The sequence below is a fragment of the Diorhabda sublineata genome, chromosome 3 (genome assembly GCF_026230105.1).
Source record: "Diorhabda sublineata isolate icDioSubl1.1 chromosome 3, icDioSubl1.1, whole genome shotgun sequence".
Taxonomy (NCBI): domain Eukaryota; kingdom Metazoa; phylum Arthropoda; class Insecta; order Coleoptera; family Chrysomelidae; genus Diorhabda; species Diorhabda sublineata.
In genome coordinates, this window is record NC_079476.1 from 35,808,169 (window position 1) to 35,834,701 (window position 26,533).

Sequence of the window (26,533 nt, forward strand, 5' to 3'; positions counted from 1 at the left end):
TTTAATCAATCAGACTGGAATTTATATAAATAATATGATTCGTTTCATCATACAAATTTAGCTTTTAATGAGGTAATGTTTTCTCGCTTTTCTTGGCTACAGTTGTTTTTACGTTAAAGTTAATTACAATTTCCCTCATAATCAATATTCATATACTGATCAAGACTTTTCAAAAAAGCCTATAATTTCTTTTGTTTAAAGATTATTCGCATTGTCAGCACGCTTCTAGATATATCAAGAGAACTGAGACTGAAAGCTTGTATGTAAAATGTATGTAAATCGTGAATTCAGAATAACCGCGAAATAGGAACTGGATGGAAATGAATAACATAGAATACAGTAGATATTCTTTGTTGTAAATTTAAATGAACCGCGAAAACAGATCAGTTCTGCCACCTACCATCGAGGGCACTCACTTCCAAAATCCGCCATATTGTTTCCACTGAATAACAACTAAGTTTGCAATTTCTTCTAATGGTATGTTATGTAATCATCATCATCATCAATCCCGATATCTGCTTTATTTTTTTTTTTCATTTTTGATTTGTATACGATGTCTAAATCCAGAAGATTTCGCAATGTGAAAGGTATTCGGTTTTTTGGTATATCAAGTGAAAAAAAAAATAACTATCACCACTTTATCAATATAATTTATACAGTGATCAGAAGAAAAAAGAAGTGTTGATATTACCAAATTAACATTACAACAATAATACATTTGACAGCTCTCAGAAGCTTTTTAAAAATATTTATTATTACAATTATAAACTATTTGAAGACAATTTGCAATCAAAGATATGCTGCTAGTACACAACGAGTTTAAAACTGAATTTTTCTTTGGTTTCTTATGGAAACATCGGCGATTTTGCTGAATTTCTAGAAAAGTTAGTTTAGAGAAATCGACTGTGGGATATGTGTCGTCCGTTTCTTCTTATTGGAACCTATGTTGGGTAACGACATAATTCATTGATATATGTAAAGACTTGTTATTTATAATTTCTAACTCCAATTCATTCTTAAAATGGATGACTATATCATAACGATTTGTATTTTTTAAAAGTCCTTTTTTGGTTTTACACCTTTCATACCGTCTAGGTCAAGTGACTCATGTTTTTCTTGTCGCCTACATTATTTAATTAAAATTCAAAGTTGGGTTTGGTATACACTGAAATAAAAACGGTTCACTTTGGATTTTGAGAATTCGTACTATAAAAAATCTGGCAATATATTGTGAAGATTAGTGCCCTCTTTTGAGTGCGGCGTTTATTAAAATTCATTGACATTCACAAGATTCAAGTCTCCATTTATATATGAACTATTTATTAAGATTTTCATATTCATCGAATTTTCCTTTATTAAAACTATTGAATTTTATTTCAATTTTTTATTACGAATAATAAAGTTTCAAAATCTTTCCTTATCAAATATAATAACTATTAACAAATAAATACAAACTGTAGATTTGTTACGACATCTATTGAAAAAGCTTTGAGACTCACTGATCAATCGAATGAACCGTCGATAGAGGATGCTGTGCGAACTTTTTTATGGAATTTCCTTCAAAGTTATATTTACTTACTTTTTATTACGAATAATAAAGTTTCAATATCTTGTTCTTATGAAATATAATAACTATTAACAAATAAATTAAAACTGTAGATATATTACGCCATCTACTGAAAAATCCTTGAGACTCAATGTGGAATCGAATGAACCGTCGCTAGAGAAAGCTGTACGAACTTTTTTACAGAATTTAGGCTTCTTCTTTGATGGTTATATTCAAAATTTTTACAAAAATTTATAAATAAAGTACCAACTGATTAAGAAGTTGTCAATTATTAATTCCTTAATTACCGTACCACCAAATTTCTCATATTTATTTTGATCCCTAACCCCAAATAGAATGGTAACTGTCACTGTCAAATAGTGATGGTAGGATTTTGATATTTAAAAGACAAACGATGGCTGTAGTAATTTCAACTGGTTCTAAATTAATAAGTAAGAGCAAAATATTACTGCAAAAATACAACTTTCACGTTATAATTTTATTTAATTTTTGTTATAATTATTATTACATAACCTAACCTATATTTATTATTTTAGAAAAACAACCTGGAGTATTTGCTGTAGCTTATATCCATAGAAATGACTACAGTACAGATGATCGCGTTTATAATCTATCGAGTTTAAAACGTGGTACAGGAGGTAGGTCCAGTTTTAATGGAATAGTAGCTACGGTTTTCGGAGCTACTGGATTTTTGGGAAGATATGTTTGCAATAAACTTGGCAAAACAGGTTCACAGGTCTGTCGAGCTAACATCAGTTAACCATCAGCTAAATTGATGATTCTCAAATAATTTCTAGATTATTATTCCATATAGAGGAGATAACTATGAACCTTTTCGCTTAAAAGTGGTTGGTGATTTAGGTCAAGTATATTTCCATCCTTACCATTTGAGAGATGAAGAGAGTATTCAAAAGTGCATAAAATATTCGAATGTGGTGATAAATTTGGTAGGAAGAGATTGGGAAACAAGAAATTTTAAATTTGATGATGTTCATGTTGAAGGTGCCAGAAGGTTAGCAAGATTAGCTAAAAAAGCTGGTGTTGAAAGATTTATTCATTTCTCTTCTTTGAATGCTGATGAAAATCCTAACCAGGTAAACTAAAACAATATAAAGTCTATTTTTATTATTAGAATTTTATTATTTTCAGGTGGGACTTGTGAAGGGTGGTTCGAAATTTCTGAAAAGTAAAGCAAAGGGAGAACAAGCAGTTTTAGAAGAATTTCCTGAAGCAACCATATTCAGACCAGCTGATATGTATGGACAAGAGGACAGATTTGTTAGGTAAACAAATTTATTATTAATCTAATCAAAATAAACCAAAACAAGCTGTAACCTAACAAAATTTCGCAAAGAGCTGAAAATTGGTAGAAATGTTAAATATACCATTAAAAATAAAATGTCAAAAATCTCCGTCGATGATATGTCTTCAAAAAAGTTTATTTAGGATCAAACATATGAAATTTTCTTTTCTAATCTATATCTCAAAAACGGTAATTTTGTGTTAAAAATAGGTCTGACAAAAGGTTGTGGATTCTACCATTTTTAAGAAAAATTGGAAAAAAACTTAATTTCATACATTTGACCCAGGATAAATTTTTTTGTTTTTTAGTGCAAGTAGGAGCGACAGGGATTTTTGACATTTCATTTATAATGATATATTCAATATCTCCACCATTTCAGCTCTAAGTGAATTTTAACTAAGTTTAATTTCTATTTTGACTCCACTATTAATAAATGGGTTTATGTAACAGGTAACAACTATGATGACGTAGTTAGCTTTAAAAAGACCCATTGTAATGCGATAATCATGCAGAGGAATTTTAATACCTTACATCTGGACATTCAGACTTGGTCTTATAATTTGTTAAATATGTTAATATTTGCAAATTAAGGCAATAATTGTTTAATATAAATTATTTACACCAAAATCGGACACAAATAAATAATTTCTATTGATTACTAACAAAAAAATACAGAATAAAGAAATTAACACAACTTTATCCTTCATATTTATTAGATTTTTAGACAATTTTTATCATTTTAATAGTGGGTATTTCTTCTTATGCCATGACGAATAGCTCTATTTCTGTGAGGCATTGAGGAAATTACGTTTATGACAAACTCAACAGGCATAGCATTCCATTCTTCACTAAGAGTAATTTGGAGCTGATTTGAGTCACTAGGAGGAGGATAATAATTTCTAACATGACTGTAAATTATTCTACAAATGCTCCATGGGATTCATATCAGGAGACCATACAGGCCAGTCCAGAACTGTGATTCTCATTTGCTTCACATGTTCAGTAACAATATGGATAAGCATTATCCTGCAGCAAAATTAATTGGTCACCAATAAATAGAGCAAATGGGATCACACCCTCTAAGAGCACCTTCGAGCAGCGGAGCCCTATTAGCAACAAAAATTAGGTCAGTCTGGGAGTAGAAATTAATTCCACTCCAAACCATAAATGATCTTTTATAAAGTAGTGATTCGTGAGGTGTACATCAAGCAAATCATATCCACATTTGGTCTCGATCGTCTGAGTGGTATAGAGTTATCCATGAATAAAACAGCTGCCCATTGCTTTACAGTCCAATGAGAATGTTGGTCGGCAAATAATCGCCTTACTCTACGATACCTTTCCATGAGTTGGAGCCAATGTCGCAGTTTGCCTTGATACAATTACATGCTCCCTCAGTCTTCTCAGTATTATGACTGAGCTTACACATATGTTTCATGCCACTTCAAGCTGTCGATATCTCAATACTGAGAGAGAGATAAATCGATCATCTACTAATGTAGTAGTCCTTAGTCCCCAATGCTAACTGTGTAGCTAACAGACTCCCGGGAAGGCTGAAGTGCATTGTGAATGGTAGACTTGGCTACCTCAAATGTTTCTGCAATGTATCGTAAGCTTCAGGTTTCTCTTGCCAAGACATCAGCTGGGACTATGTCTACATTCAAAATAACCATTATTCTGGACTTAAATGAAAAGGTTTCGTTAATAGATTAAAGATGCTTGAGAAAACCTACATACAGTTTAGAATAGTTCCGACAGGTAAATTAATTTCAAGACAAATAAATTAAATCGAGTCTTATCAAATTGTCTACTAATCCTGAAGGGATTAGTTCAATGGTCTTAAACCCTACTTTCTCTGTAATAACCATATTACCTACTAAAATAAAAACATTCCTAGCTTTTTATTACGAAAAGTATGAAGTATCTGATTTTTTTCTTGTTTAAAATGATTAGTTCAATAATTTATCATTACATGAGTAGCAACATCAATTTATACTAGTTTTTAAATTGAAATATAAATTTAAGGTATTATGCTCATGCTTGGAGAAGGACAGGACAATATTTTCCATTGTGGAATAAAGGTGAATACACAGAGAAACAACCAGTTTTTGTTAGTGATGTCGCCCAAGGTATTATGAATGCTCTCAAAGATTCCGATTCAGTGGGAAAGATTTATCAAGCCGTTGGGTATGTATAATGAATTGTCTCAATAAAAATTTATATAGTATTTATTTTTAATGTCACATTAGCTCTTTCTATTCAATTGAGATTTTCTATTCTATAAAATTCAAGAATATGATATACAGTGTTGTGAAATGTTTTACGAAACAATGTAAAATATTTAACCAATTTAATTATAATCTACCAGTGTATATTTCTATAGAATGACATCATAAATTATAATAAACCGTTCCCCTGAATTCCCACTTCACTCTTTGACCTCTACGACTTCAAGTCTCCAGATGGAAACTTTCCCAGAAACTGGTATTCTGCCTCTATCAAAGTATATACATAACTGGGATGTGATGGGTGATGAGAAGTATTAATTTGTACTCCACTAACTTTTTAGTGAGAAGAAAATAAAAAAAAGAAAAATAAGAAGGTGAACAAGATAGAAGCACCCATTAAAAAATTAATGCTAAAGGAAATAATAATAACTATCCCCAAATGTTATCTTGCAAGTTGATATAAATTATGGTATTGACTTAGTTTATGCTTCTAAATGTTCTTGATTTTAGGTCTCTTCAAATTCAAAATTAGTTGCTTTTATAATTTTTTAAAGACAGATAAAAATTTAACGTTTCGACTTCTTTTAGTCAAATATTTTGATAAAGACTAAACATACAAACTCTAGAGATAAGATAAAAAAACTTATTTAGATATCGATGGATGATCTGATGGAGCTCTCGGTTATCATCTAGTGTATAGTGATTTGAGTAGTGGCATTTAGACAAAGGACAATGTCGTATGAAGTTTAGAACCCAAATTTTCATTTTTAAGTGAATGAGCACTGCAGAATCCTTACTCACATATTTCCACTACTGGTAAAGTTGAATGGAAATTAAGTAGAGCTTTGAATTTATCTCGACTTCTATTAAAATTTACATTACTTAGTTTAATATTGTATATTGATATCATATATCAATATATACTATATTTATGACAAAAGCTGTTTCGAGATATAATAATAATCTATTTTTCATATGATTCTATATAAACTTTTGAAACTTAGTTTAATTAGAATCTTTTTAGATTTACTTCAAATATGTTATTGGATTCCAATTTTTATTTATCCTTGCCTAATTTTCAGGTACTAACTTTATATTACTTGAAATAGAATCAAAGTATATGAATTATTTCTGTTCAATACCTTTTGGTTAAGATTATAAACTGCTTGACGTTTGTTGTCTGTTTCAAACTCACATTTTGCATTTTTTACAGCCCTAAACGTTATTTACTATCAGAACTAGTAGATTACTTCTATCGTATTATGCGTAAAGATGATGAGTGGGGTTATAAACGTTACGATATGCGTTGGGATCCATTTTTCCAATTAAGAGTAACGTTAACGGAAAAATTGTCTCTGAATTGGCCAATAGGACATTTGCATTGGGAAAAAATCGAGAGAGAACATTTGTCAGATGATGTAAAAAGTGAAATCCCTACTTTGGAAGATTTGGGTGTGAATTTAACTGCTGTAGAGAATCAAATGCCATGGGAATTCAAACCATGGACTTACGGTATATATAGAGGACAAGATCCTGATGAACCATTTGCACCAGCTGCTCCACCAAAAGTTGTTATATAGACATTTATAGGTTGTCATTAAATAAATAATGTATCTATACTAATTTTTATTTTTTATTTCTGGCAAAATATTCGATATAATGATGTTTCCTAAGTCTGTTATGATTATATTTTCTACATTATTCTACGAAAGCTGACTAGTTCCTATGAAAGCTAAATTTTATTGAAATTTTGACATTTAGTATCATAGATATGTATGGAATTGAAAATATTTTTTTCCAGCTTGAATTTAATATTCATCATTCATTATCAGTTTTGTAATCTGATTTTTCTATTGTTACTAATTAAAATAAACTCAAGGTGAAAAAAGTACATACACTGAAAAAAAGTGTAAGGATTGTATACTGAAAAATTAGAGTAAGTATGAAAAATGCATTGTTCTTATATAAATAAAACTGATCAGCGTAAGCAATCAGAGTGAGTGAATAAACTGGATCAAAAAAGCTGTCATCCAACAAACATATTCCAATTGCAATTTTATACAAATGATACTTTTTTACATCAAAATATTTACTGAAACATAGCGATGTTAATTTAAAAACTTTAACCAGTGTAAAACCAGATATAATACTATAAATTCGACCAATTCACTGGTTTTTTACTCTAAAGTACTCAAATTTTCTAACTTGTCTATACTTTTATGAAGATAATCTTCATCTGGTGATGGATAGATCAGCCTACTACGCCATTTTCCTATTACTTAGAAAAAGTAGTCGCAGCTTTGATACCTCTTAATAGAAAAAAAAAATTTAGATCTCAATAACATCACGCTATACATCCTCACTTACTGTTATACAAGGCACTGTGGCCTCAAGAAATGCTTGATGAGATTATGTCTTACAGAAACTAGCAAATGTAGATTATATGGAGAGAAGAAGAATTTTCAGTTCATCTCTATCGATATGACAAGTATACATAGTATAATTGTTAATGTGGTGGTAGTAAACAGTGTCTTCTAAATTTAATATTCATTGGAAACAACAATTTCAAACTTTCTCCATTTATTCAAGCAATAAATGAAATACAATTATTTAATAGATTTTATGTGATTGTTCAGAAACAAAAAAAAAACATGTAATAATTCCTACTACATCATATTCTATTTGTATTTTTAAATAAGACTACTCCATTCACTAACTCTATTTATCAGGGAAACACTCAACTAGTGGCTTATACTTAATTTTAAATGTAGTAATCAGTGAATAAAAATAATAAATGAGAGAAAACAGTATAAATAATTAGAATTTCATCACAGGTAGAAAAAAATTAATAAAGGAAAAACGTTAAAATATATATTATATTATACTTATTAATCGCTATCTATTTATCGGGGAAACACTCAACTAGTGGCTTATACTTCAGTTTAAATGTAGTAATCAGTGAATAAAAATAATCAATGAGATAAAATAGTATAAATAATTAGAATTTCATCACAGGTAGAAAAAAATTAATAAAGGAAAAACGTTAAAATATATATTATACTTATTAATCGCTATCTTCTGCAAATGTAATTTGTTTGTTCTTGAGTTGATCTTGCAATTCAAGAACATGTGTTACTTGTTTTGGTTTTCCATCTTCTCCTACGACACAAGGCTTTATAACACCACATTTCATAAGACTATCTATTAATTCTACCAATTTCATTGCTTCATATTCTCTCTGTAAGGAAATAATAATAAATAAACGTACTAGGGTAGTAGAAAATGTAGTAAACAATTGTAGTTACATCTTCATGCTGTAACAAATATGAGTCCGAGTCTTAAAATTGTATTCACCATCAGGATAAGGTCTACTTAAAAGGGGTGGATACATGTTATAAATGAAGTTCACTGTATTTATACTGGTATAAGAAATTTTGGAATGTTTAGTGTATTCAAATACTGAAATTTGAGTATATTTTAAGTGTTCTAAGGTTAGGCATAGGTTTTTTTGCTCATTTCTGATTCTACTAAAGTACCCAAGACAAAATTCTAATAGTTTGGATTCTCCAACCAGGTTTTTTACCATGGCACTCATTTTTTTATAGACCTCATTTATTATATACTTACTTGTTCCTCTGACATAGTATCTAGAACACTGGGATGTGGTTCTTCATAACAGCCAATCACAGGATTTATCCCATGTTTATGATCAGCATATTCCTCAGTTTCACTATCTTCACTATCAGAATAATCTCCTTGTCCTTTATCTTCTCCGCCAGCTAGCAAACCTTTTTTGGCAAAAAGTCCTGCTGCATTACCATATCCAGTGTATTTGATCATACGGGCAACTAGAAACAAGTTCAATAGTTTGCATATCCACTGTATGATATAAAATACACCTACCGCTTTTTTTGCACAAAACAAAAAGTAGCTCTGCTACTAGATCCCGTAATTCCGTAGTAGGAGTCGTTAATAATCTACATAAATGATTTCTGAGAGTACTGCCCTGCTCGGGGCGTGAATGTACGTCTTTTAATGGGGGTAAAATTTGATTTTTCAAAAATTTTCTTACAGCTCTATGACTAGTAGCACCTTTCAATAAGACTGTTACAACTGGCGAGAAAATTTCATGCTGATTTGAGATAGACTAAAATATAACATGGTATTTCAGTAATAAATTAATGGAGCTAGTGAAAATTGGCAACAAATAAAAGGTCTGCCAATACAAAACAAAACCATTAAAACCTGCAATACATAACAAAATTCAATTTTTTTAATTGAAATACTTACTGTTTCACAATTGAATTTAGCTTTCAAAAACATCAGTATTTCATAAATAGCAGTCATGTTCATTCCCTCGAATTCTAAACTTTTTAGCCCCGGATACCCTTCTGATGCTGGAAATAGTTCTGTATATGTTTCCTCTGGCATATTAGTAAGAAGATTAACTACATTATTACGTAAAGTCCAAGTTTTTTCCGAATTTACAGAAGAAATTAAAAGATAGCTTCTAAGTACTTTAACCAATCTTATATAAATGGTTGAATTTTTTACATGCGATTCTTCAATGCGAATAGTTAAGTTGAAGAGGGCTTTTAAAATTTCTGATACCAAATCAGCTTGAGCATCCTAAAATATAATTGATGATATACTTATGGGTTTTAAGAAACAACAAAATAAACTTTATAATAATAGAATTTCAAAGAATATTGATTGGGAATGTTGAATCAGCTTAATTGATATACCTAGAAACTTTTATTTCAGTGTGTGAAATCACTTTATTCTAATTATGATTTTGAGAATAGATCCAAATTAATAAGCCATTAAGAATTGAATTATTATAAATTAAAAAAAATTAGTCATACATTTGTGCAACAGTTGAAGCTTAAAATCAAACGAATCAAACCCTTAATTTGCTAAATCTCACACAAGCTGTCTTGTTGGAAAAACATTTGTTTTTAATTTTCATAGAAGAAATTATATAAAAATACTAATTTGGATACCATTTCTATTCCTATTTGGTTCCTTAATTTTGATTGCACAAGACCAAACGTGCTACTGAAGTGCAACTTAGCTGAAGATGTGATTGCTCTTAAAAAGTGTTTCATAGTATATAGATGCTTCCCAATTTCAGGTATATCTTCCTGTGCCTCTTCACCAGTCAATGCCAGAGAGTTCTGATGTTATTTTTTGACACCATTTTTCGAAATGGCTACAACTGGGCATTGAATTGTGAGCTACAGCCCACTTTGTTGATACATTTCCTCAATCATTTTCAGGACGAGATTTTTCTCATGCTCTGTTAAACTATATGCCTTTTTAAATGGGTCCCACATATAAGTGATGAAATGATATGGTGTTACAGCTTGCCTAAATCGATGTCATGTGTGATCCTTCAATCTTTGAATTAGTCCCATTTATTTATAGGCTGTCCTGTATCCAGTTTTATGTTTCAGGCTTAATTCAAATTTAGAACTCTTTCCAGTAAAATGTTAGTTTCTTTTTATTTTCCACGATTATAATACCCACTTATTTCAAATAATAACTTTATGACAAATTTGGCGCACATAATGTTCATATCTGAGCAGTTGCTTGCAATATTCCGACAGCTGAAAACCTCGCACGTAGCACGCTTTCATGTTGATGGGAGTATAAAACGCCAAAAATGAAAATATTGAACATGGAGAGTTGAGAAAATAAGTTAATATTACAATATTTAAATTTTTTTACCTAAATGTAAGAAATGAAAGTTGTTTAAACAAATTATAGTAATCATAAACTCAATAATAATAAATCAAGTGCTGATGAAGAAAAAATAATCATTTTGAACAAAGCATCACATTTTCATTATATAAATTTTAAAAAAAAACCAAATAAATCATGATTTTTTTAATTTTTATATAAAAATGATTGTTTTATGATTAAAAAAAACAGAAATTGTGCAACCCAGTCTAGGAGTATTGTTATTTAAAAAAATTATTCAATGGGTAAATATTATCAGCTAAATATAAAATATTAATTAAATCTTACTGTTAACAAAATTGTAGGTAAATCCTCATTTTCAACATGATTCTTTGCAGCATTATGTAGTACATCTTCTAATATGACAAGCAAGGGTTCTATCATATTTAAATATTTTCTAGCTTCATGAGAAAGAGCTGTTATTAAGAAAAGTAGCTTTGCATCCATAAATTTTACTTCATCTGGTATGTTTTTGTTTCTATAAAAATGAATACAGTATTTTCAGCTCGAAAAATTCAGAATGGGATTATAACAAGTAATTGCATATAGTTGGTTAGGAAAAAAAAATAAAATAGTGTTTAGTCCTACAATAAGCTATAGCTATAAAGTATTGAACAAAAAAAATAGCCATGTGGCTGAGAAGAGCCCTAGTGGAAACAATATAAGTAGAATAAAGAAGAAAAAAGACTTAGAAGAAGATACTACAAAAACTAAAGATATTACATTATTTGGTTTGGCATAAAATAAGAATTATTAGGAAACTATAACCAAAGTCCTGTTGTGGCACTGTCGATTTAATTGACATCTACTAAGCAGAATCATTAGAGAGTCTCTATCTACATTTCCTCCTAGTGTGAGAGTCTACAGAACTCTAGAACAATATACATGGGTGACTATGAAATAGAAGATAATAATGTTTGGCAGCTAGAGCCATCCCACATCCCGAACTGTCTGAAAGGGAAGGGATTAATAGATAATAATGGGACACAATAGATTCTTTGTGTCATATGTGACACCCTGAATAACACACATACCTAGGTAACTTAATTTAATAACTAAGAAGTAATTTGAGAAAATGTAATGATGTTACAGAAGAGAGCTCAATTTTCAAAACAGCATTAAATCAAAAGATGTATCTTACTTAAATTGTTTAATCCTATTTGTCAAACCTTCTAAAATACCATTTTCAACCGTTTTAGAGGCTAATTGTCGGGAATTGAACAGTATATTTGACAAACTTTTCATAACTTCAATGCAGATTAATGTTTTATCTTTGCTGAATTCAAATTTTTCATTGTTTAAGCCAGAATGTTTTTTTATTAAGTCCATCCATTTATAATTTATCAATTCATATAGTTGGTTAGTTTCTCGGCTAAAATTGATTAAGTATAATGTAATACATCTATAAAAATATTTACTTACCTCAGTATCCTCACTGCAATAAAACAATTCTTAATTACATTTGGGTCTTCGGAGCAATTAGCAATGTTATATATAGCATCCCAAACATTTCTCCTTTTAGTCTCATCCGTCAATTCAGGAAATGAAAATGTAGTTAAAGCCTAAAATTACAAGTTACTAAACTACGAGATGTAATAATATTCAAACATCTGTATCACTCAATGCTAAGATTTGAATTTAAAACTTCCACTAGGACTGCTGTTAAGATTTGTCAATATTTTAAATAATTATCTAAAAATTGTAATCCATAAAATATAACCTTACATTGTTCACGAATGTTTCCAATACATTACTCCAATTATCTTTATTTGCTAATAAAATATCGTCAATATTAACATTCATTATTTTCGTTGTAGAATTTAGAATTCTCCGAAATATATAGAGAATTTCATATATTTATTAATTCATTTATTTATTTATTTATTTTCATTTGAAAGATAAATAAACTTATGACAATATTGTGTCAACAGTTTAAAAACAGAATAAAATGAAGTTATGTACGTTTAGTCCATTTTCCGAAACCAACCTATACTTGAGCCTTCAAATCTCTAAAGAACAATACATTAACAAATCCGGGAGTACTAGAAGTAGTTATTGTAGTTTAAATTTCATATCTGTATTTGAAATAAAAAATAAAGTTTTCAATCATGTAGGTATGAATTGGAATTATTGACTTAAGTTATATTTCTAATGCAATTCGCGGGCGAAGTAAGAAGTGTCATGCTCTTAGACGTAAAATTGGCACATGACTAATGAACTTTGCCGACGACTTTAAGAACAGTTCTTGCACATGCGCCTTTTCTCCAGTTAATTGTTTAATTTGGATCTAGTGCGCAATATCTGTGCACCATGTCACTACGGTTTCATCCTTAGAGTAGGGATATTATATTTCTATAACAATTTTATAAAAATATGATAACAGATGTAATTGAATTATTTTGTTTAATTTAAATAGCTATTAGAGAAAAACTAAAAACATAATTAACTCGTAATATTTTCGATTCCCTTAATTCGCCACAGCGCGCTATTCACTTGGGGCCAAATTGTAGCAGACAAGCTTTGAAGGTTACGTGTCCTCTCTTTTTCCTAGTCTAAGGTTTCAACTTGATTTGCATTAAAAATGCTAACATTGTTTCTAGTATGCCAAACATGTGTGCTGTGCTTCCACATCGCTTGCGAATTGCATTAGAATGTACCCTTACTAATTTGGCTTTGGTGTCTTATTTTCAAGAACCATACCGAGTGGCTGAAAATAAGTAAGCTTAGTAGATATAGGCCGATTAGTATTGCTGTCAGTTGTCATTCACTTAACCTTAAACAGAAAATAGCCTTTTTATGACTTGTGTATTTGAAAATTTCATCTCTGTGCATCAAATAAAAAGTGACGTTTAGGTTTGTCACAAAAAAATATCGCATTTAGGAATCTCAAGTAAACCAGTTTTTTTTCAAAAACAGAAATGGCCACTGCTATGGATGTTGATGCCGAAGAAGTCGAATTGCCTACATCAAGTAGTTCCAAAGGTGAAAAGAAACGTTTCGAAGTGAAAAAGGTGAATATGAAACCCATTTTGAAGGATACTTCAGAATTTAATTCAATGCATGCAATTTATATACAAACATTCATAACACTTCGTTTTAATTTCCTTATAATTATTATGATAATATTAACTTCAGAATTTTTTACAATTTCAGTGGAATGCAGTAGCCTTATGGGCATGGGGTAAGTTTAAATATTTATTTTTGTACCTTAACAAATACAATAATTCAATTTAAGCTTCTATTTGATTATATTGAACTATTAAACAATATTTTTTGCAATTTTTTTAGATATTGTGGTGGATAATTGTGCTATCTGCAGGAATCACATAATGGACTTGTGTATTGAATGTCAAGCAAATCAGGCTTCTGCTACCAGCGAAGAATGTACTGTGGCTTGGGGAGTATGTAATGTGAGTTAGTAGTCTCACACATTAATGTATACAATCTAAAATAAAACAGAATAAATAAGTGAATTATTTCACAAGTACTCCACAAATAGAATTGTGAATCATAACAACTTCCAGAGATTTATAAAAGGAATTATTCAAATATCTTTCCATCAAAAAGCCATTGATTAAAATCTTTCCCCTCAATATTTGAAGATATTCCTAATTTTTGTAATTTTAATACATTCTCTTGAAATTCATTTAGAATAAAGCCTTGATATTTCAATCAAATGAAATGTGTACAGTGTTTGTACTGATGGGGGGCTCTAATTAAGGTAAGAGCACCAGAGCTAAACAGTGTACCTCTAGCCGACACTTTCTAGTTTGATCCTCAAAATTAAGAAAACCATCATCATCTCCATTTATTGTGATAGTATACCCATAGTAACTATTACAAAACAGTTTAAAGTACCAAGAACCACCCTTTGGGGAAAATATCTTGAGTAGAAAAAATGGAACCTTCCCCAATATTCCCTCCAGAGCAAGAAAGGCAAAGAGAAAGTTTCTAATAACAAAGATTGATATAATATCCTGTGCTAGGAACCTAGCAGCCGAGCTGAAGAAAATCGATCTTAATGCAAAAAATTACAAGATCGGATGTAAATGGTTTCATGTAGCACCATCCAAATTTACTCCAAAATTTAACTAAAACTATGAAATATAATTTTTACTAAAGTACCTATGTAAAATCTGCATTTGTCAAATACCGGTAGTGATGATTTTGTGCATTTTTTATTTAAATAATTAGAACTTTTCAAATATTTTATTTCAATTTCAAATTAAGAAAAATCTTCAGAACTTCTAATTATGACAGTTTATTTAGTACTAACTACCTATTAGCTGTACGTTAAACACAGAATATATTCTCCTTTTTTTTTATTCGCTGGAGATCATTTGGACTGGGAACACTGTCAACAGTCTAATGTTATATTCCCTGATTCTTATTAATCTGTGATTGATATGTTCCAATACATAGAATGTGAGATTTGCAAACAACTAAGGTTTTGAATATGGTGATGAATCAATGATGGTGTGAGGCATAAATATTGAATGCCACAACCATGATATAATGATATTAGAAGAGGTCATCTTAATATTCATAGGTGCATTGCAGAAAATTTTCTCATCATACATAATAATTAAAAATACCTTGAAAAGATTGAAATCCAAGTAGGACAAGGCCAGCTAACAATAATTGATAGGCTCTTATAAGCTTTATTGAATATGAAATGCTGTTGATCAAAATTTTATCAGAGATGAGATTCAAACTATATTGAGACACTTCAGAGCTGCAATTAATGCTAGAGGGTGAGAAAAAATAAACCGTTTCATTGATTTTGACAATTGTTTTCATTTTTTTTTGTATTTTTTTGTTATATCTTTAGTTTCTACAATCATATTTAGCGCTACAGGAGGGGCTTCAACTTTTAGTAGCCTAGAACGCCATCCATATTTCTTGCAAAGACCATTCAGTTTATTGTCCCCATATCTCCATCTTAGCCTTGTTCTCCCTCTGCCTCTACTGCCTGTTGATATCACCTTAAAATTCTTTTTTGTGAGGTCACTGATGTCCTGCCCATTTAAGCCTGCCAATTTTGATTGTTGTTATTATGTCTTTGTTTATTGAACCGAATAAATATTCGGTATGAACGAATAAATATTCATGCAAGATTATGGTACTTTGAAGGGACATGTTAAGTTAAACACTAGATAATAACGCCATGAGAGATACAGAAATCATATGGGAGAGAAAATTTGAGTAGATTGGATATCATTATGTGACATTTGTAAACAATTTTCTTTCATTTGCAGCACGCCTTTCACTTTCACTGCATATCTAGATGGTTAAAAACAAGACAAGTATGCCCTTTGGATAATAGAGAATGGGAATTTCAAAAGTAAGTTTTTTTTTATAATTCAAAACACTCATTTTGAAACATATATGTCTATATTTAGTAATTCTTTTTCAATAATTATTATGAAGCACTGTAGGGGGAGAGGTGATAATTATTAAATATATAATATATCTTAGCATAACGAAATATTTTATATCACCAGTTTCGTTATAGCCACACCTCATAGTGTTCAATACACACAGAAACTGGATATTTTTGCATTAGTTGCACTATTTACAATTCTACCATTTAGGATTTAGGTTTCCCATTTTAAGTTAGTTTGTTATAATAGAAGTTTGTTTTTGATCCTAATATAATCAGAATTTTTATTTATCATTGCAAAATTATAGTGACTATTTTCAAATCTTTTCATGGATTAAAATATAAAACCTAAATGTTTGTATTTCAAATATTGTGAATATGTATTCTCTTTGTTTTAGGTATGGACATTAGGATTATAATTTATAAACAATCAATGATTTGCGAAAAGAAAATATTTATTAATAATTATTATAATCATCGATTTCTTCAATTAAACAATTTTTGGTAGTTGTTTCTTTTGTGATTACAGGGTGTAATATATTGGGTCTAAGTTTTCAAATTGATTTTATAATAGCTCCTGTCAGTCTTTCATCTCAGACTATTTTCATCGTATCATTGTATAAAAGCAGGTGCTATCTATTGCGGAATTAATTACCCTTAATATCTGCAAAGTTCTAAACAAAATAAAAATCAGTTGGGATTAGATGTGCCCTTTATTTATATATTGTATCACAGCGTATATAAAGCAAAAAAGTACAGATCAAATTGTATTTGTAATAGAACATATATTTTCGTTCTCAACGTATTCATATGTACTACGTGGTAGATTGTTGATGGATGTTTTGGAGATGATATTATATTTATTGGTTGTAGCTACGGAATCAATCAAGTATATATGAAAAATGTTTTGATATGAATTAAAGAAAATCTATATTTGAGTTTGTATAATTTTCACAATCAAATAACAAAGACCTCCATTTTTGGTAATAATGATAGAGGTTAGGTTATGTGAAAAAAGTGTATCAACAATAGTTATAGATCTCAGTTCCTTTAATGACTGTATCCATTTTATTCCTGTTTTCACCTTTAATTTTTTAATGGTGTTTTCATAATTGAAGATTTTTTTAGTAATCAACCATAAAAGGACATAGAAGCTGGTTTCAGGGCCTGCAGATCCACCGTTGACCACCTATACTGTGCTACACAAATGATTATAATAAACCGCAATAGAACAAGAAATACATTTATTATATGTGGAGAAGAAGGTTTATGACATTGTACCTGTTAGCCAATAAACAAATATCACAAACAGGTTAATAAAAGCAGACCAACAAACTGTGGAAATGCAAAAGGATAAGAATACCACCAGTGTATATACCACTATACTATATATACTTTGCTTTGCAGGATCTAATAGTAATACCAGAGGATCATGATAATTTAAGTTACATGACTCGAAGATTACAGGAAATGGAATCTGGAAATGAATTTACAAAAAAAATTGAATGTATGTGTACTGGAACAACAGCAGAAGACATCGACTTAAGAGGACGGGATAGAAATAAAACGCTGCAAGGAATACATGACACAGCAATCAAAGAGAGAAATATACAGGACAAAAGACTATGAGAAATGGAATATTATGGGATAAAATAATATCAAGAGACAAAAAATAACTAATATATATGCGATCCTCAAAAGTATTATAACATATGGCAGTGAAATGACGACAGAAATGGAAAAGCGTTGGGTAAATCTAGGGAGGACAGGATAAGAAATGACAGAATAAGGGAGATAATGGGAGTTAGACACACATTTATCAATGACATCAAAATCAAACAACTAATTGGGTATGATCATGTACAAAGAATGTCAGACAGCAGTGTAAGAGAAGAGGAAGACTAGGAAGAAGCTGGAGAGAGAACTAATAGAAGATCTATGGTAGGATAGAGACAGATGGCGGTTAGAGATCTGAAGACATCGAAAAACGTTGGAAACTGATATTTATATATAATCCAATTGTCTCTATTTTCCCACCTCCTGTCAGAATAATTCCAAATACGTGGTTACACTTTTTTAAGCACTGTTTATATTTTTTATTTTTTTTTGTATTCGATTCGATTTTTGTTGTATTAGGAATTTGTTGAAAATAACATATTGAAGTAGTAAATACCAGAGAATTGAATAAGATATTTTTCGTTTGCATCAAATACAAAGTTTTCTTCATGACTTAGAATTTATCTAAAAATAAAAAACATTTTTCATCTACACTGATTTAAAAGGTATACACAAATATTTTATTGTCAAAAAGATGGTACACTTAACGAGTTGAAGAACGAATGAAAAACATATCCATAAATATACAATAGAATTTTAATAGTTTCAACAGTAACATTATTTCACTTATCACATATTTTGGAAGTCAACACTTTTAAGGGTGTTAGAAGGATGATTCAGGAACAGGGTAATTTAGAATAATCCAATGTATTCTGAGTATGTAGGTGTTCTATTTTTGTCTGACTAGAATCGATTTTTAAACTCTTCAAATACCGTTTTGTTTTTCTAATTATTATAATCAGATTATTAAATGTTATATAGGCATAACATATCAACCTATTTAAGGGGGTGTTCTGATCTAGAAGCCTAAATTTTAGGGATTTTTACTATCGCATTTTTTTGTATGATGTATATTGACTTTTTAAAAAGATAAAGAAATCAGAATTTCAATAAATTACAGCTCGGTAAAGTGTGGGCTACAAAAAAACGGTTCACCCTGGTTGACTTGATTCTAACCCTCATATTGATTGGAATAAAAAATTCTTAATCTGTAAAGATGTCGCTATCGAATTGACCTTAGCCAAAAAAATCATAAAATGGCGTCAACATAAAATATCAATTTTTTTGCCCCTTTCTTCTGACCTTTTCGAATTTTTAAAAATACCCCTAATTGAAATTTTTTAAAATCCAAGGCAAACGCGATATAGAGATGCAGTAAACTCCCGGTTATCCAAGTCTTGGTTAACCGAGCCTGTCCTCCAAAAATAACAAACTTAAATAAAGGTCTTAATAGCGAGACATCTATGGGGAGCCGCGATGGATATTTGTTTGGACAGTAAAAGCGCTTGTAGACGTCCACTTTTTTCACCAGACAACGGACCGTTAATAAACGACTATCCTTGTATACATATATTTTTTTACCGGATGTTACCAGTGACTGTCGTCTTACATGCGCTAGTTAATAGTTTTGAACTGATAGTCAGAGATTACGCACGTGTGAAATGAATAATAAGAAAAAAAAAATACATGAGAAGCTGAATTGCATTAATTGTGGAATCCACTCCCAACAGATTTTTATGTACATTTAACAAAATTCATTGGAATATTCTTTAATTGAAAAGCGTGAAGTTGAAATCACTACTTTGATATGAATCAACTATGTTTACAAAGTTATAGATATACTTATCGAAACGCGCATTATTGACATTACTCAGCAATTATATAAAAATATGTAATATGTTCATAAATACCCTGTATATGAGTGAAATTTGAATATATATAGGGTATATCAGAAATAATTGCTAAAAAGATAAGTACCTACCTATCTCCATTATTAATAATACTTTATATAAAGCTTTTGGTATTAATAACTTCAAACTTCATTTTTGCTCTTCATCATTTTAAAGTTTAACCGTTTATTGTTGATATTCATGCAGTCTTATAACTATTATTCTGTATTTTACTCTAACATATTTATTAGAAAGCTTTATAAGAAGTACTCATATTCAATATCTTACTCAATATGCATTTCAGGTCTTTTATATTCTTTTACTTTAGTTTCTAATTTTTTGAAATTTAGAACTATTTCTCCCCTCGTCTTACAGTTCCAGGGCTTTAATGGACTCCAGTATTTACGTCAGCTCCAAAGAGATCATATCTGTGTTCCTACAGGTTTCATATCATATCTAAGTATCCCATGTGTATGCTTGCAATGGCAAGGTAATCCCAGCTTAGGGATACATTGCACTGAAGCCTCACACTTTATTGTACTTTTATCTCTTGCAACATCTATTTCAATTCTCCTTCCAGTTCCCGAGTTCTAAAGAACTTCTGTTTCTACATTACCTTCTAGGAGGTCACATTTTCGTTCCTACAGGTTTTTTATCTAAAGTGTGCCATGTATATACTTGCAATGACAAGGTTTTCGTAGCTTAGTGGTTATATTGCACTGCAATCTCAAGGTTTATTGTGCCCTCTATCGCTTTCAACATCTACTTCAACCCTCCTTCCAATTCCAATGAACTGAAGTATCCCTAGTACTTCCAAGAGGTCACATTTTCGTTCCTACAGGTTTCTTATGTGAAGCATGCCATTTGGCAAGGTATTCCTAGCCGAGGGGTTAAATCGCACTGAAATCTGAAGGTTTATTGTACTCCTATCGCATTCAACATCTACTTCAACTCTCCTTCAAGTACCAGAGTTCTCATGAACTTCAGTTTCTACATTAGGCTCCAGGTGGTCACATTTTTGTTCCTACAGGTTTCTTATCTGAAGTATCCCATGTGTATGCTTGCTTTCAATATTTATTTCAACTTTTCTTCCAGTTCCAAGGTTCTAATGAACTCCACTATCTACGTTAGCTTCAGGGAGGTGTCTTATCTGAAGTATGCCATGTGTATGCTTGCAATGCTTTAACTCTCCTTTCAGTTCCATGGTTTTAATGAACTCCAGTATCTTCGTTAGCTTCAAGGAGGTCATATCTTCGTTCCTTCATGTTTCTTACCCACATTGGCATTGGCGAGGTATTCTAGAACTAAGTAACTTCGAACCTCGTCAGTTTTCTTTGAAACTAATCTCATCAGGCGCTTCCTGTGGCGGTAGTGACCAGTAGGAACGGTATAGCTTGGTTTCAGTGACTGCTAGAAAGAAAATATTGGAGAGAAAAGAGTGAGATGTATTGCCGGGTAAGATAACAGCGTTGACTATCTGTGAGGTTACGAAAGTTCATATTTGGTGTAAATAAAGATTACTTTTAAATATTTCCGAATTTTATTTATTTACCTGCTAAGTTTCAAATGATTATGCTGATTTGATGAGTTCAAAAGCTAAGATGTCTGATTATTCCCTCTGGAAAGATCATTCTGCGGTGCCAAAAATTTGGTAATATAACTTATGTTTGGTACTGACCTTTTGCTGATTTCAAATCAATTGATAATGCTGAGCATGTGAATAATTAAATAGTAATTGCTTGAGTTTATATTTTGTTGAGAAGTCAGTTATTTTTGAAAATTGTAAACGTGATATTTTAGTAACCGGATTTTTTTAAATATATGAGGTTAAAATTTTTTATTCAAGGTAAAAGTAAACTAAATGTTTTCTCGAAGAATTTAATGTAATATAGGAAGAAAAAAGACTAGTTATTTCTCATATCAACTACGAGGTGTTATCAAAAGAAAGGGGAATAAATTTGTTGAGAAAAGCAGTTTCAACAGATATAGTCTTCTTCTATATCTGTTGTAACGAGATAATGTTTACAGTATTGAAGTAGTGGGCCAAAGAAGCTCACAACATGTTGAAATCTGTCAATGATGCTGATGTAGTAAATAAAAGACTTTGTACTAGTAATATGAGGGATTTAAAAGTCACTTAAGAGTGACGATTCTGGTACTCGTACGAAACTATGTTTGAAGAAAGAGACCTGAAAAATCGACAATTGATTTTTGTATTCCTTTCGACAACTAGCTCTGGCAAATATTCTAAAGGGGACGCGTTTCTGGATCATTTCGAAGAAAACTTCCAGAAATATTGACAGTTATAGATTCTATATTCTGATAAGTGAATTCATAACCAAAAGCATTACACTTTCAAGGATTATTTCAAATGTCATTGTTGATATCATTGCCCTTCCTAGTATGTATTTTCGAATGTTGTGCCGGGTTCAAGACTCAAAATAAAACTGTCATGTGCAGAGTTTTTTAAAACGCTAACATTTCGATCTTTTATATGATATTCCTTAAGGTTTTTTAAATTCATTAAACGTCAGTCAAAAGATGAAATACATACTCCGCACAAAGAGATAATCCAGTTAAGATACATCTATCAGACTGATATCTGTTCGTGTGGAATATGTATATATATGTATTTCATCTTTTGACTGACGTCTAATGAATTTAAAAAGCCTTGATGAATGTCACATAAAAGATCGTAACGTTGGTTTTTAAAAAAACACTTGGACAGTTTGATTTCGAGTCTACAACCTGTAACACAATTCGAAATTATTTCAAACTTTGAAGTACCAATTCACTTTGTTTTTGTTACCGTATTTTTTGATCACACTTCGTATATAACTTGAAAGAATTATACAAAAATAATGAATTGTTATTGCAAAAAACTACTTAAACCTGGAATTTCATAAGGTATGAACAAACAACCTTATTTGGTCAAGATAAAAAATCTATTAATGAAGCTACGAGCTTTTTCGGATTTCGAAACTACTGATAATTTCTTTTTTTTACAATCAAAGAAATGGCGATGAAAAATATTTTACTACAAAGAATATACTTTTTCAGAAGGGTAAAAAATTGGATATTACAGAAAAATTATTATTACAGAAATTCATTAAAACTCAAATGTATATTTTAAATATATTTAATTTATAATATTCACTGTAGTCGAAATTGGGGGTCATTTTGTTGAATTTTCAACTTTCTAGTAATCATCTGACTTCACAACAAAAATTAAGCGTACAAGATAAGTTTAGAAATAAATCCACTTCCAATTATCATTTTTTTTACAAAAAAAATCAACTACATCGTACAACAAACAATTTTTCTTTAAATACACAACTTATTTGTCCACCATTCTTTGTGGACTATAATTAATAGGCCATCTTAATATGCAGAATGAGAAAAATTAGTTCAGTCGTAGGTACATCGATAAAATAAAACCTATACATATTTGAAATTTATTAATATACTGTACCGCTAGTTATACAGTGTGTACCGTTTAAATTGGAAACAAGCATCTAGTAAATCACGAGAGATCTGTAAACATCAAAGATGAACTTATTAAATACTTGATCAACTGACCAGCACTTTGTTATATTTTAGATTTTATACTTATCAAACAATGTAATAGTAATAAACAACCATGAAATGTATCCTTTCCGTTTCATCTATCCATTAGGCGCCTGTGGAGGGAGCCCAGCCTCAGCCAGATATTATGGCCTTGGTAATAAACCGCGCCCATTACCTGTACGTCCATGTACAATTGTACCTAAATCCGACGTGGCATTTTCAATTTTTTTTCATCAGAATACTGCTTCTGCTATTTTATAAAAAGTTAAACGATCTTTAGTTTTGACGCTGCATTAATTTAAGATGACGCTCAAAATTCTCTCATTTGTTAGCATATCCAAGAGATCCTTCCGTAGATCATCTGCATCTAGAGTATGAAGGGTAGAGGTAAAGAACACTTTCTCTTATGGGACACTCAAATCTGTCCCCCTGAAAGCGAAAAATAGTATAGCGTATAATGATGGCTATTATTCACTAGGCTGAAATTACGATAGGATGCGTAGGACGAGTGAATGATACCCATTATAGGGTATAAGTAAAAGACTTATGTACTTTCTCCACGATTATACAAATACCATCAGTGATAAAATATTTATTAATGGTGGTGTTAACTGTTAATTTAATTTGTAATTAATAAGATTTCTTGGATTTTTCTCTATTGATTGGATTATTCTATTTTCCGTATTTATTTTGTTTGTCATAGAATCATCCTCGTAGCCTTCTGCTACCAATGGACTCTTGCAGCTCCCGTGTCATTTAAAAGCATTAATATATCTAACATCATCAACTAGTAAGATGGTAGAAATCCTATGAAAGCTATATAAATCTGTAGGAGTAGGTATTTTATTATTTATTATTATTATTTTATATTATTTTGCAATAGTACGGAGACTTTTCACACACATAGAGTTCTCCTTAGCTCTATCCTCCATAGCCTAGGGTCTTCTGTAAATTCCATTTTAAACTGTTCACACAACGTAATTTTATAACATTTTCATTTAAAAATTTTGTAATAATGTTAGTATTATAAAAATAATCACTCAATGTAAAAACATTGATTTTGACACTACAGTATCCGATCAAATTGGCAAATATAACACTTCTGCGGCTTCGGTACATTTTTATGTAAAAATAGCATTTAACTAGGATAATTTCAGTGTGGTTAGAAAGAGAACAGGACACTAAACAACTTCCACTGAAAAAGATTTTTAATAATAAAATGCTAAATTAATTATGGTATAAGATTTCAATGAACTTAGTCATATAAATCATACGCAAAATGTATGTATGTAATCGTTTTCAAATCAACTTATGCCTGATTCGCAGTTTTACTTTATGTCGCTAGCTTTCCAAAAAAGAATAAACAAGACAATGGCTTTTCACCAAAGTCTGACATGGAAAAGACTAAGAATTATTTTGTTTTACGCAAAGAATTTCAATATAATTTTTGTAAGACAAAAAACATTTAAAAAAACGTCCGAAAGTTAATAATAACAATGAATACTTGCATATAAAGAAGAAGACGGCTTACCAGTGTTGTATATTCGTGCTAACATGACAACGCGATTAAGTGAGATTTTCAGTGTTCTCAAAGGAGGCGACAAAAATTCTCAAATTTCAAATTCTGTCTTCCTTTTTTTGATGGAAATATAGGAACTAGCAATAAGAAGTGAATCTGTGGATCAGGTATTAGATTCTCCTAAAATTACGCATGTGCTGATAGTTTGAGAAACATCCAAACTGAAATTTGAAGCAAAACTTCTCTATATCTGAACATTTTAGATTGATGAACGCATTATTGATAGACGATTCAATATTACTTTCTAATACGAGAGTAAATTGATACTGAACAATTATCGTAAGACCACAAATATACCAAACGACTTAATATGTGGTTTTGTCGACTTATTGATGACTAGACTGGATCCAAAAAAATTGTACGAATTTTGAATTTAACTAAAAGAACAATTCAGCTTCTATCCATAAAATAGAGTCATTTCACTTTAGTTAAAATCTGAACAATATGTGTCAGTTTGAGCTTGGAAACAGTTTACAATCACTAAAAAATAGTTTACACGGCAAGTTTGCTTCAATTTAGTTGATGAAAGAGTGGTTTACTGAATTTTATTTTGGGTGTACAAACGCGGAAGATTCCTAAAGCTCTGGAAACAAAAAATTCTCGATAAATTGAATGAGCGAGAGATTCCGTAAGCTATAAGTGTCGTACGTGACTCAGAGCTTTTAACTTATCATTTGATGAGATGCTGATAATGAGTGCCCTGTTTTTTCAAAATCGATATCTAACGCTGTCGTGTGACAATTTAGGAGAAATGTTTGGTGGCTTAACCGCAATACACATGAGGCCATATAGTAGTCAAAGCAGTAGGTGTCTCTGGGTGCATCGATGCCGAAGAAGTCACTAAAATCATGGCAACCGTTTTTTGGGATATACGCGATATCATCCAAATTAACTACTTTCTAAAGGTATTAATCCAATTTATTGGGCTAGTTCCATGAGGTATGAAAAAAGGATTTGGCCGAAAAATAAATTATTTTGTAAAGCTCAAATCTCATACACTACGAATTGCTCACTCAGCCCTATTTCGGCGATTTAATCCTTACTGACTATTTCTTGTTCCTAAAACCAAATAAATGGTTTCGGGAATAAGGAATATAGCTGAAACAAATATTAGAAGGAATTAAAAACTTAATTAAACGTTGGGTACAGCCTATAAAGTTCAAAGGAGAAGAGTTTAAAAAATATGGAAAAAGTCACAAGACTTGTCGATGAAAAAATTACATTTTCAAATACAATAATTTCTTCTGGACCGTTTTCAATGTTTCAATTGTTTTGAAAAAATACTGATTTGTCTTTAGTAAAGTGGTCTAACGATAAAGTTGATGTGACCATCAAAATTTTTTTTATCGTTTTCCTCAAAACGCAAAACAATTAGTGAGTTTATTTACGTATTAATCTTGTGCATTGAACTTTGTTGGTTCTTCAGACTGTTTTCTGAGGCAATGCCACATGGCCACAGGTTTCCTGAGCGCTGTCAACATTTGATTCCAATGACCCAAAGATCTACCGTTTGCTTGGGCACCGACGATAACATGTCCTATCGATTTTGCACGGTTTGTTTCATCTGTTGTATTTTCAACTACAGTAAGCCTTAATTGGATTGTCTGGAAAATATCAAATTACAATAATTTACAATGTAGTACAACAATATTTTAACG

At 30.7% G+C, this 26,533-nt stretch overlaps 4 protein-coding genes across 4 annotated transcripts in view; 2 read left to right on the forward strand and 2 right to left on the reverse strand.

The window, feature by feature from the left end:
* Positions 1 to 1,696: 1,696 nt before the first annotated feature.
* On the forward strand, positions 1,697 to 6,721 carry LOC130440942 (NADH dehydrogenase [ubiquinone] 1 alpha subcomplex subunit 9, mitochondrial). The gene is made up of 6 exons (XM_056774346.1): positions 1,697 to 1,998; positions 2,104 to 2,303; positions 2,365 to 2,661; positions 2,717 to 2,850; positions 4,896 to 5,057; positions 6,312 to 6,721. Exons 1-6 carry the CDS (start codon positions 1,962 to 1,964, stop codon positions 6,676 to 6,678), a joined length of 1,197 nt encoding a protein of 398 aa, XP_056630324.1. The 5' UTR covers positions 1,697 to 1,961; the 3' UTR covers positions 6,679 to 6,721.
* LOC130440941 (synembryn) lies at positions 6,715 to 13,052 on the reverse strand. Its single transcript, XM_056774345.1, has 8 exons — positions 12,566 to 13,052; positions 12,263 to 12,402; positions 11,982 to 12,212; positions 11,129 to 11,318; positions 9,389 to 9,727; positions 9,002 to 9,245; positions 8,726 to 8,946; positions 6,715 to 8,336 (listed from the first exon to the last, which is right to left on the reverse strand). The coding sequence occupies exons 1-8, from the start codon at positions 12,641 to 12,643 to the stop codon at positions 8,163 to 8,165; spliced, it is 1,617 nt and encodes a 538-aa protein (XP_056630323.1). The 5' UTR covers positions 12,644 to 13,052; the 3' UTR covers positions 6,715 to 8,162.
* Positions 13,053 to 13,619: 567 nt separating this feature from the next.
* On the forward strand, positions 13,620 to 16,782 carry LOC130441815 (RING-box protein 1A). Its single transcript, XM_056775614.1, has 6 exons — positions 13,620 to 13,693; positions 13,757 to 13,851; positions 13,994 to 14,021; positions 14,129 to 14,250; positions 16,099 to 16,184; positions 16,622 to 16,782. The coding sequence occupies exons 2-6, from the start codon at positions 13,759 to 13,761 to the stop codon at positions 16,632 to 16,634; spliced, it is 342 nt and encodes a 113-aa protein (XP_056631592.1). The 5' UTR covers positions 13,620 to 13,693; positions 13,757 to 13,758; the 3' UTR covers positions 16,635 to 16,782.
* A 134-nt stretch (positions 16,783 to 16,916) lies between these two features.
* The window catches only part of LOC130441814 (synaptotagmin-12), a 40,083-nt gene continuing 30,466 nt past the window's right edge, over positions 16,917 to 26,533 (reverse strand). Inside the window, exon 10 of the mRNA XM_056775613.1 lies at positions 16,917 to 26,479. Coding sequence (XP_056631591.1) covers positions 26,267 to 26,479 — 213 coding nt within the window. The 3' untranslated portion in view covers positions 16,917 to 26,266. The remainder of the gene's footprint in view (positions 26,480 to 26,533) is intronic.

Coding starts and splice junctions, on each gene's coding strand:
- LOC130441815 (XM_056775614.1), top strand. CDS start 13,759: ATGGCCACTGCTATGGATGTTGATGCCGAAGAAGTCGAATTGCCTACA. Junction 13,852..13,993: donor AACGTTTCGAAGTGAAAAAG/GTGAATATGAAA, acceptor TTACAATTTCAG/TGGAATGCAGTAGCCTTATG. Junction 14,251..16,098: donor TGGCTTGGGGAGTATGTAAT/GTGAGTTAGTAG, acceptor TTTCATTTGCAG/CACGCCTTTCACTTTCACTG.
- LOC130440942 (XM_056774346.1), top strand. CDS start 1,962: ATGGCTGTAGTAATTTCAACTGGTTCTAAATTAATAA. Junction 1,999..2,103: donor AACTGGTTCTAAATTAATAA/GTAAGAGCAAAA, acceptor TTATTATTTTAG/AAAAACAACCTGGAGTATTT. Junction 2,851..4,895: donor CAAGAGGACAGATTTGTTAG/GTAAACAAATTT, acceptor TATAAATTTAAG/GTATTATGCTCATGCTTGGA.
- LOC130440941 (XM_056774345.1), bottom strand. CDS start 12,643: ATGAATGTTAATATTGACGATATTTTATTAGCAAATAAAGATAATTGG. Junction 12,403..12,565: donor TGGAAACATTCGTGAACAAT/GTAAGGTTATAT, acceptor TTGTAATTTTAG/GCTTTAACTACATTTTCATT. Junction 8,337..8,725: donor ATACTATGTCAGAGGAACAA/GTAAGTATATAA, acceptor ATTTCCTTACAG/AGAGAATATGAAGCAATGAA.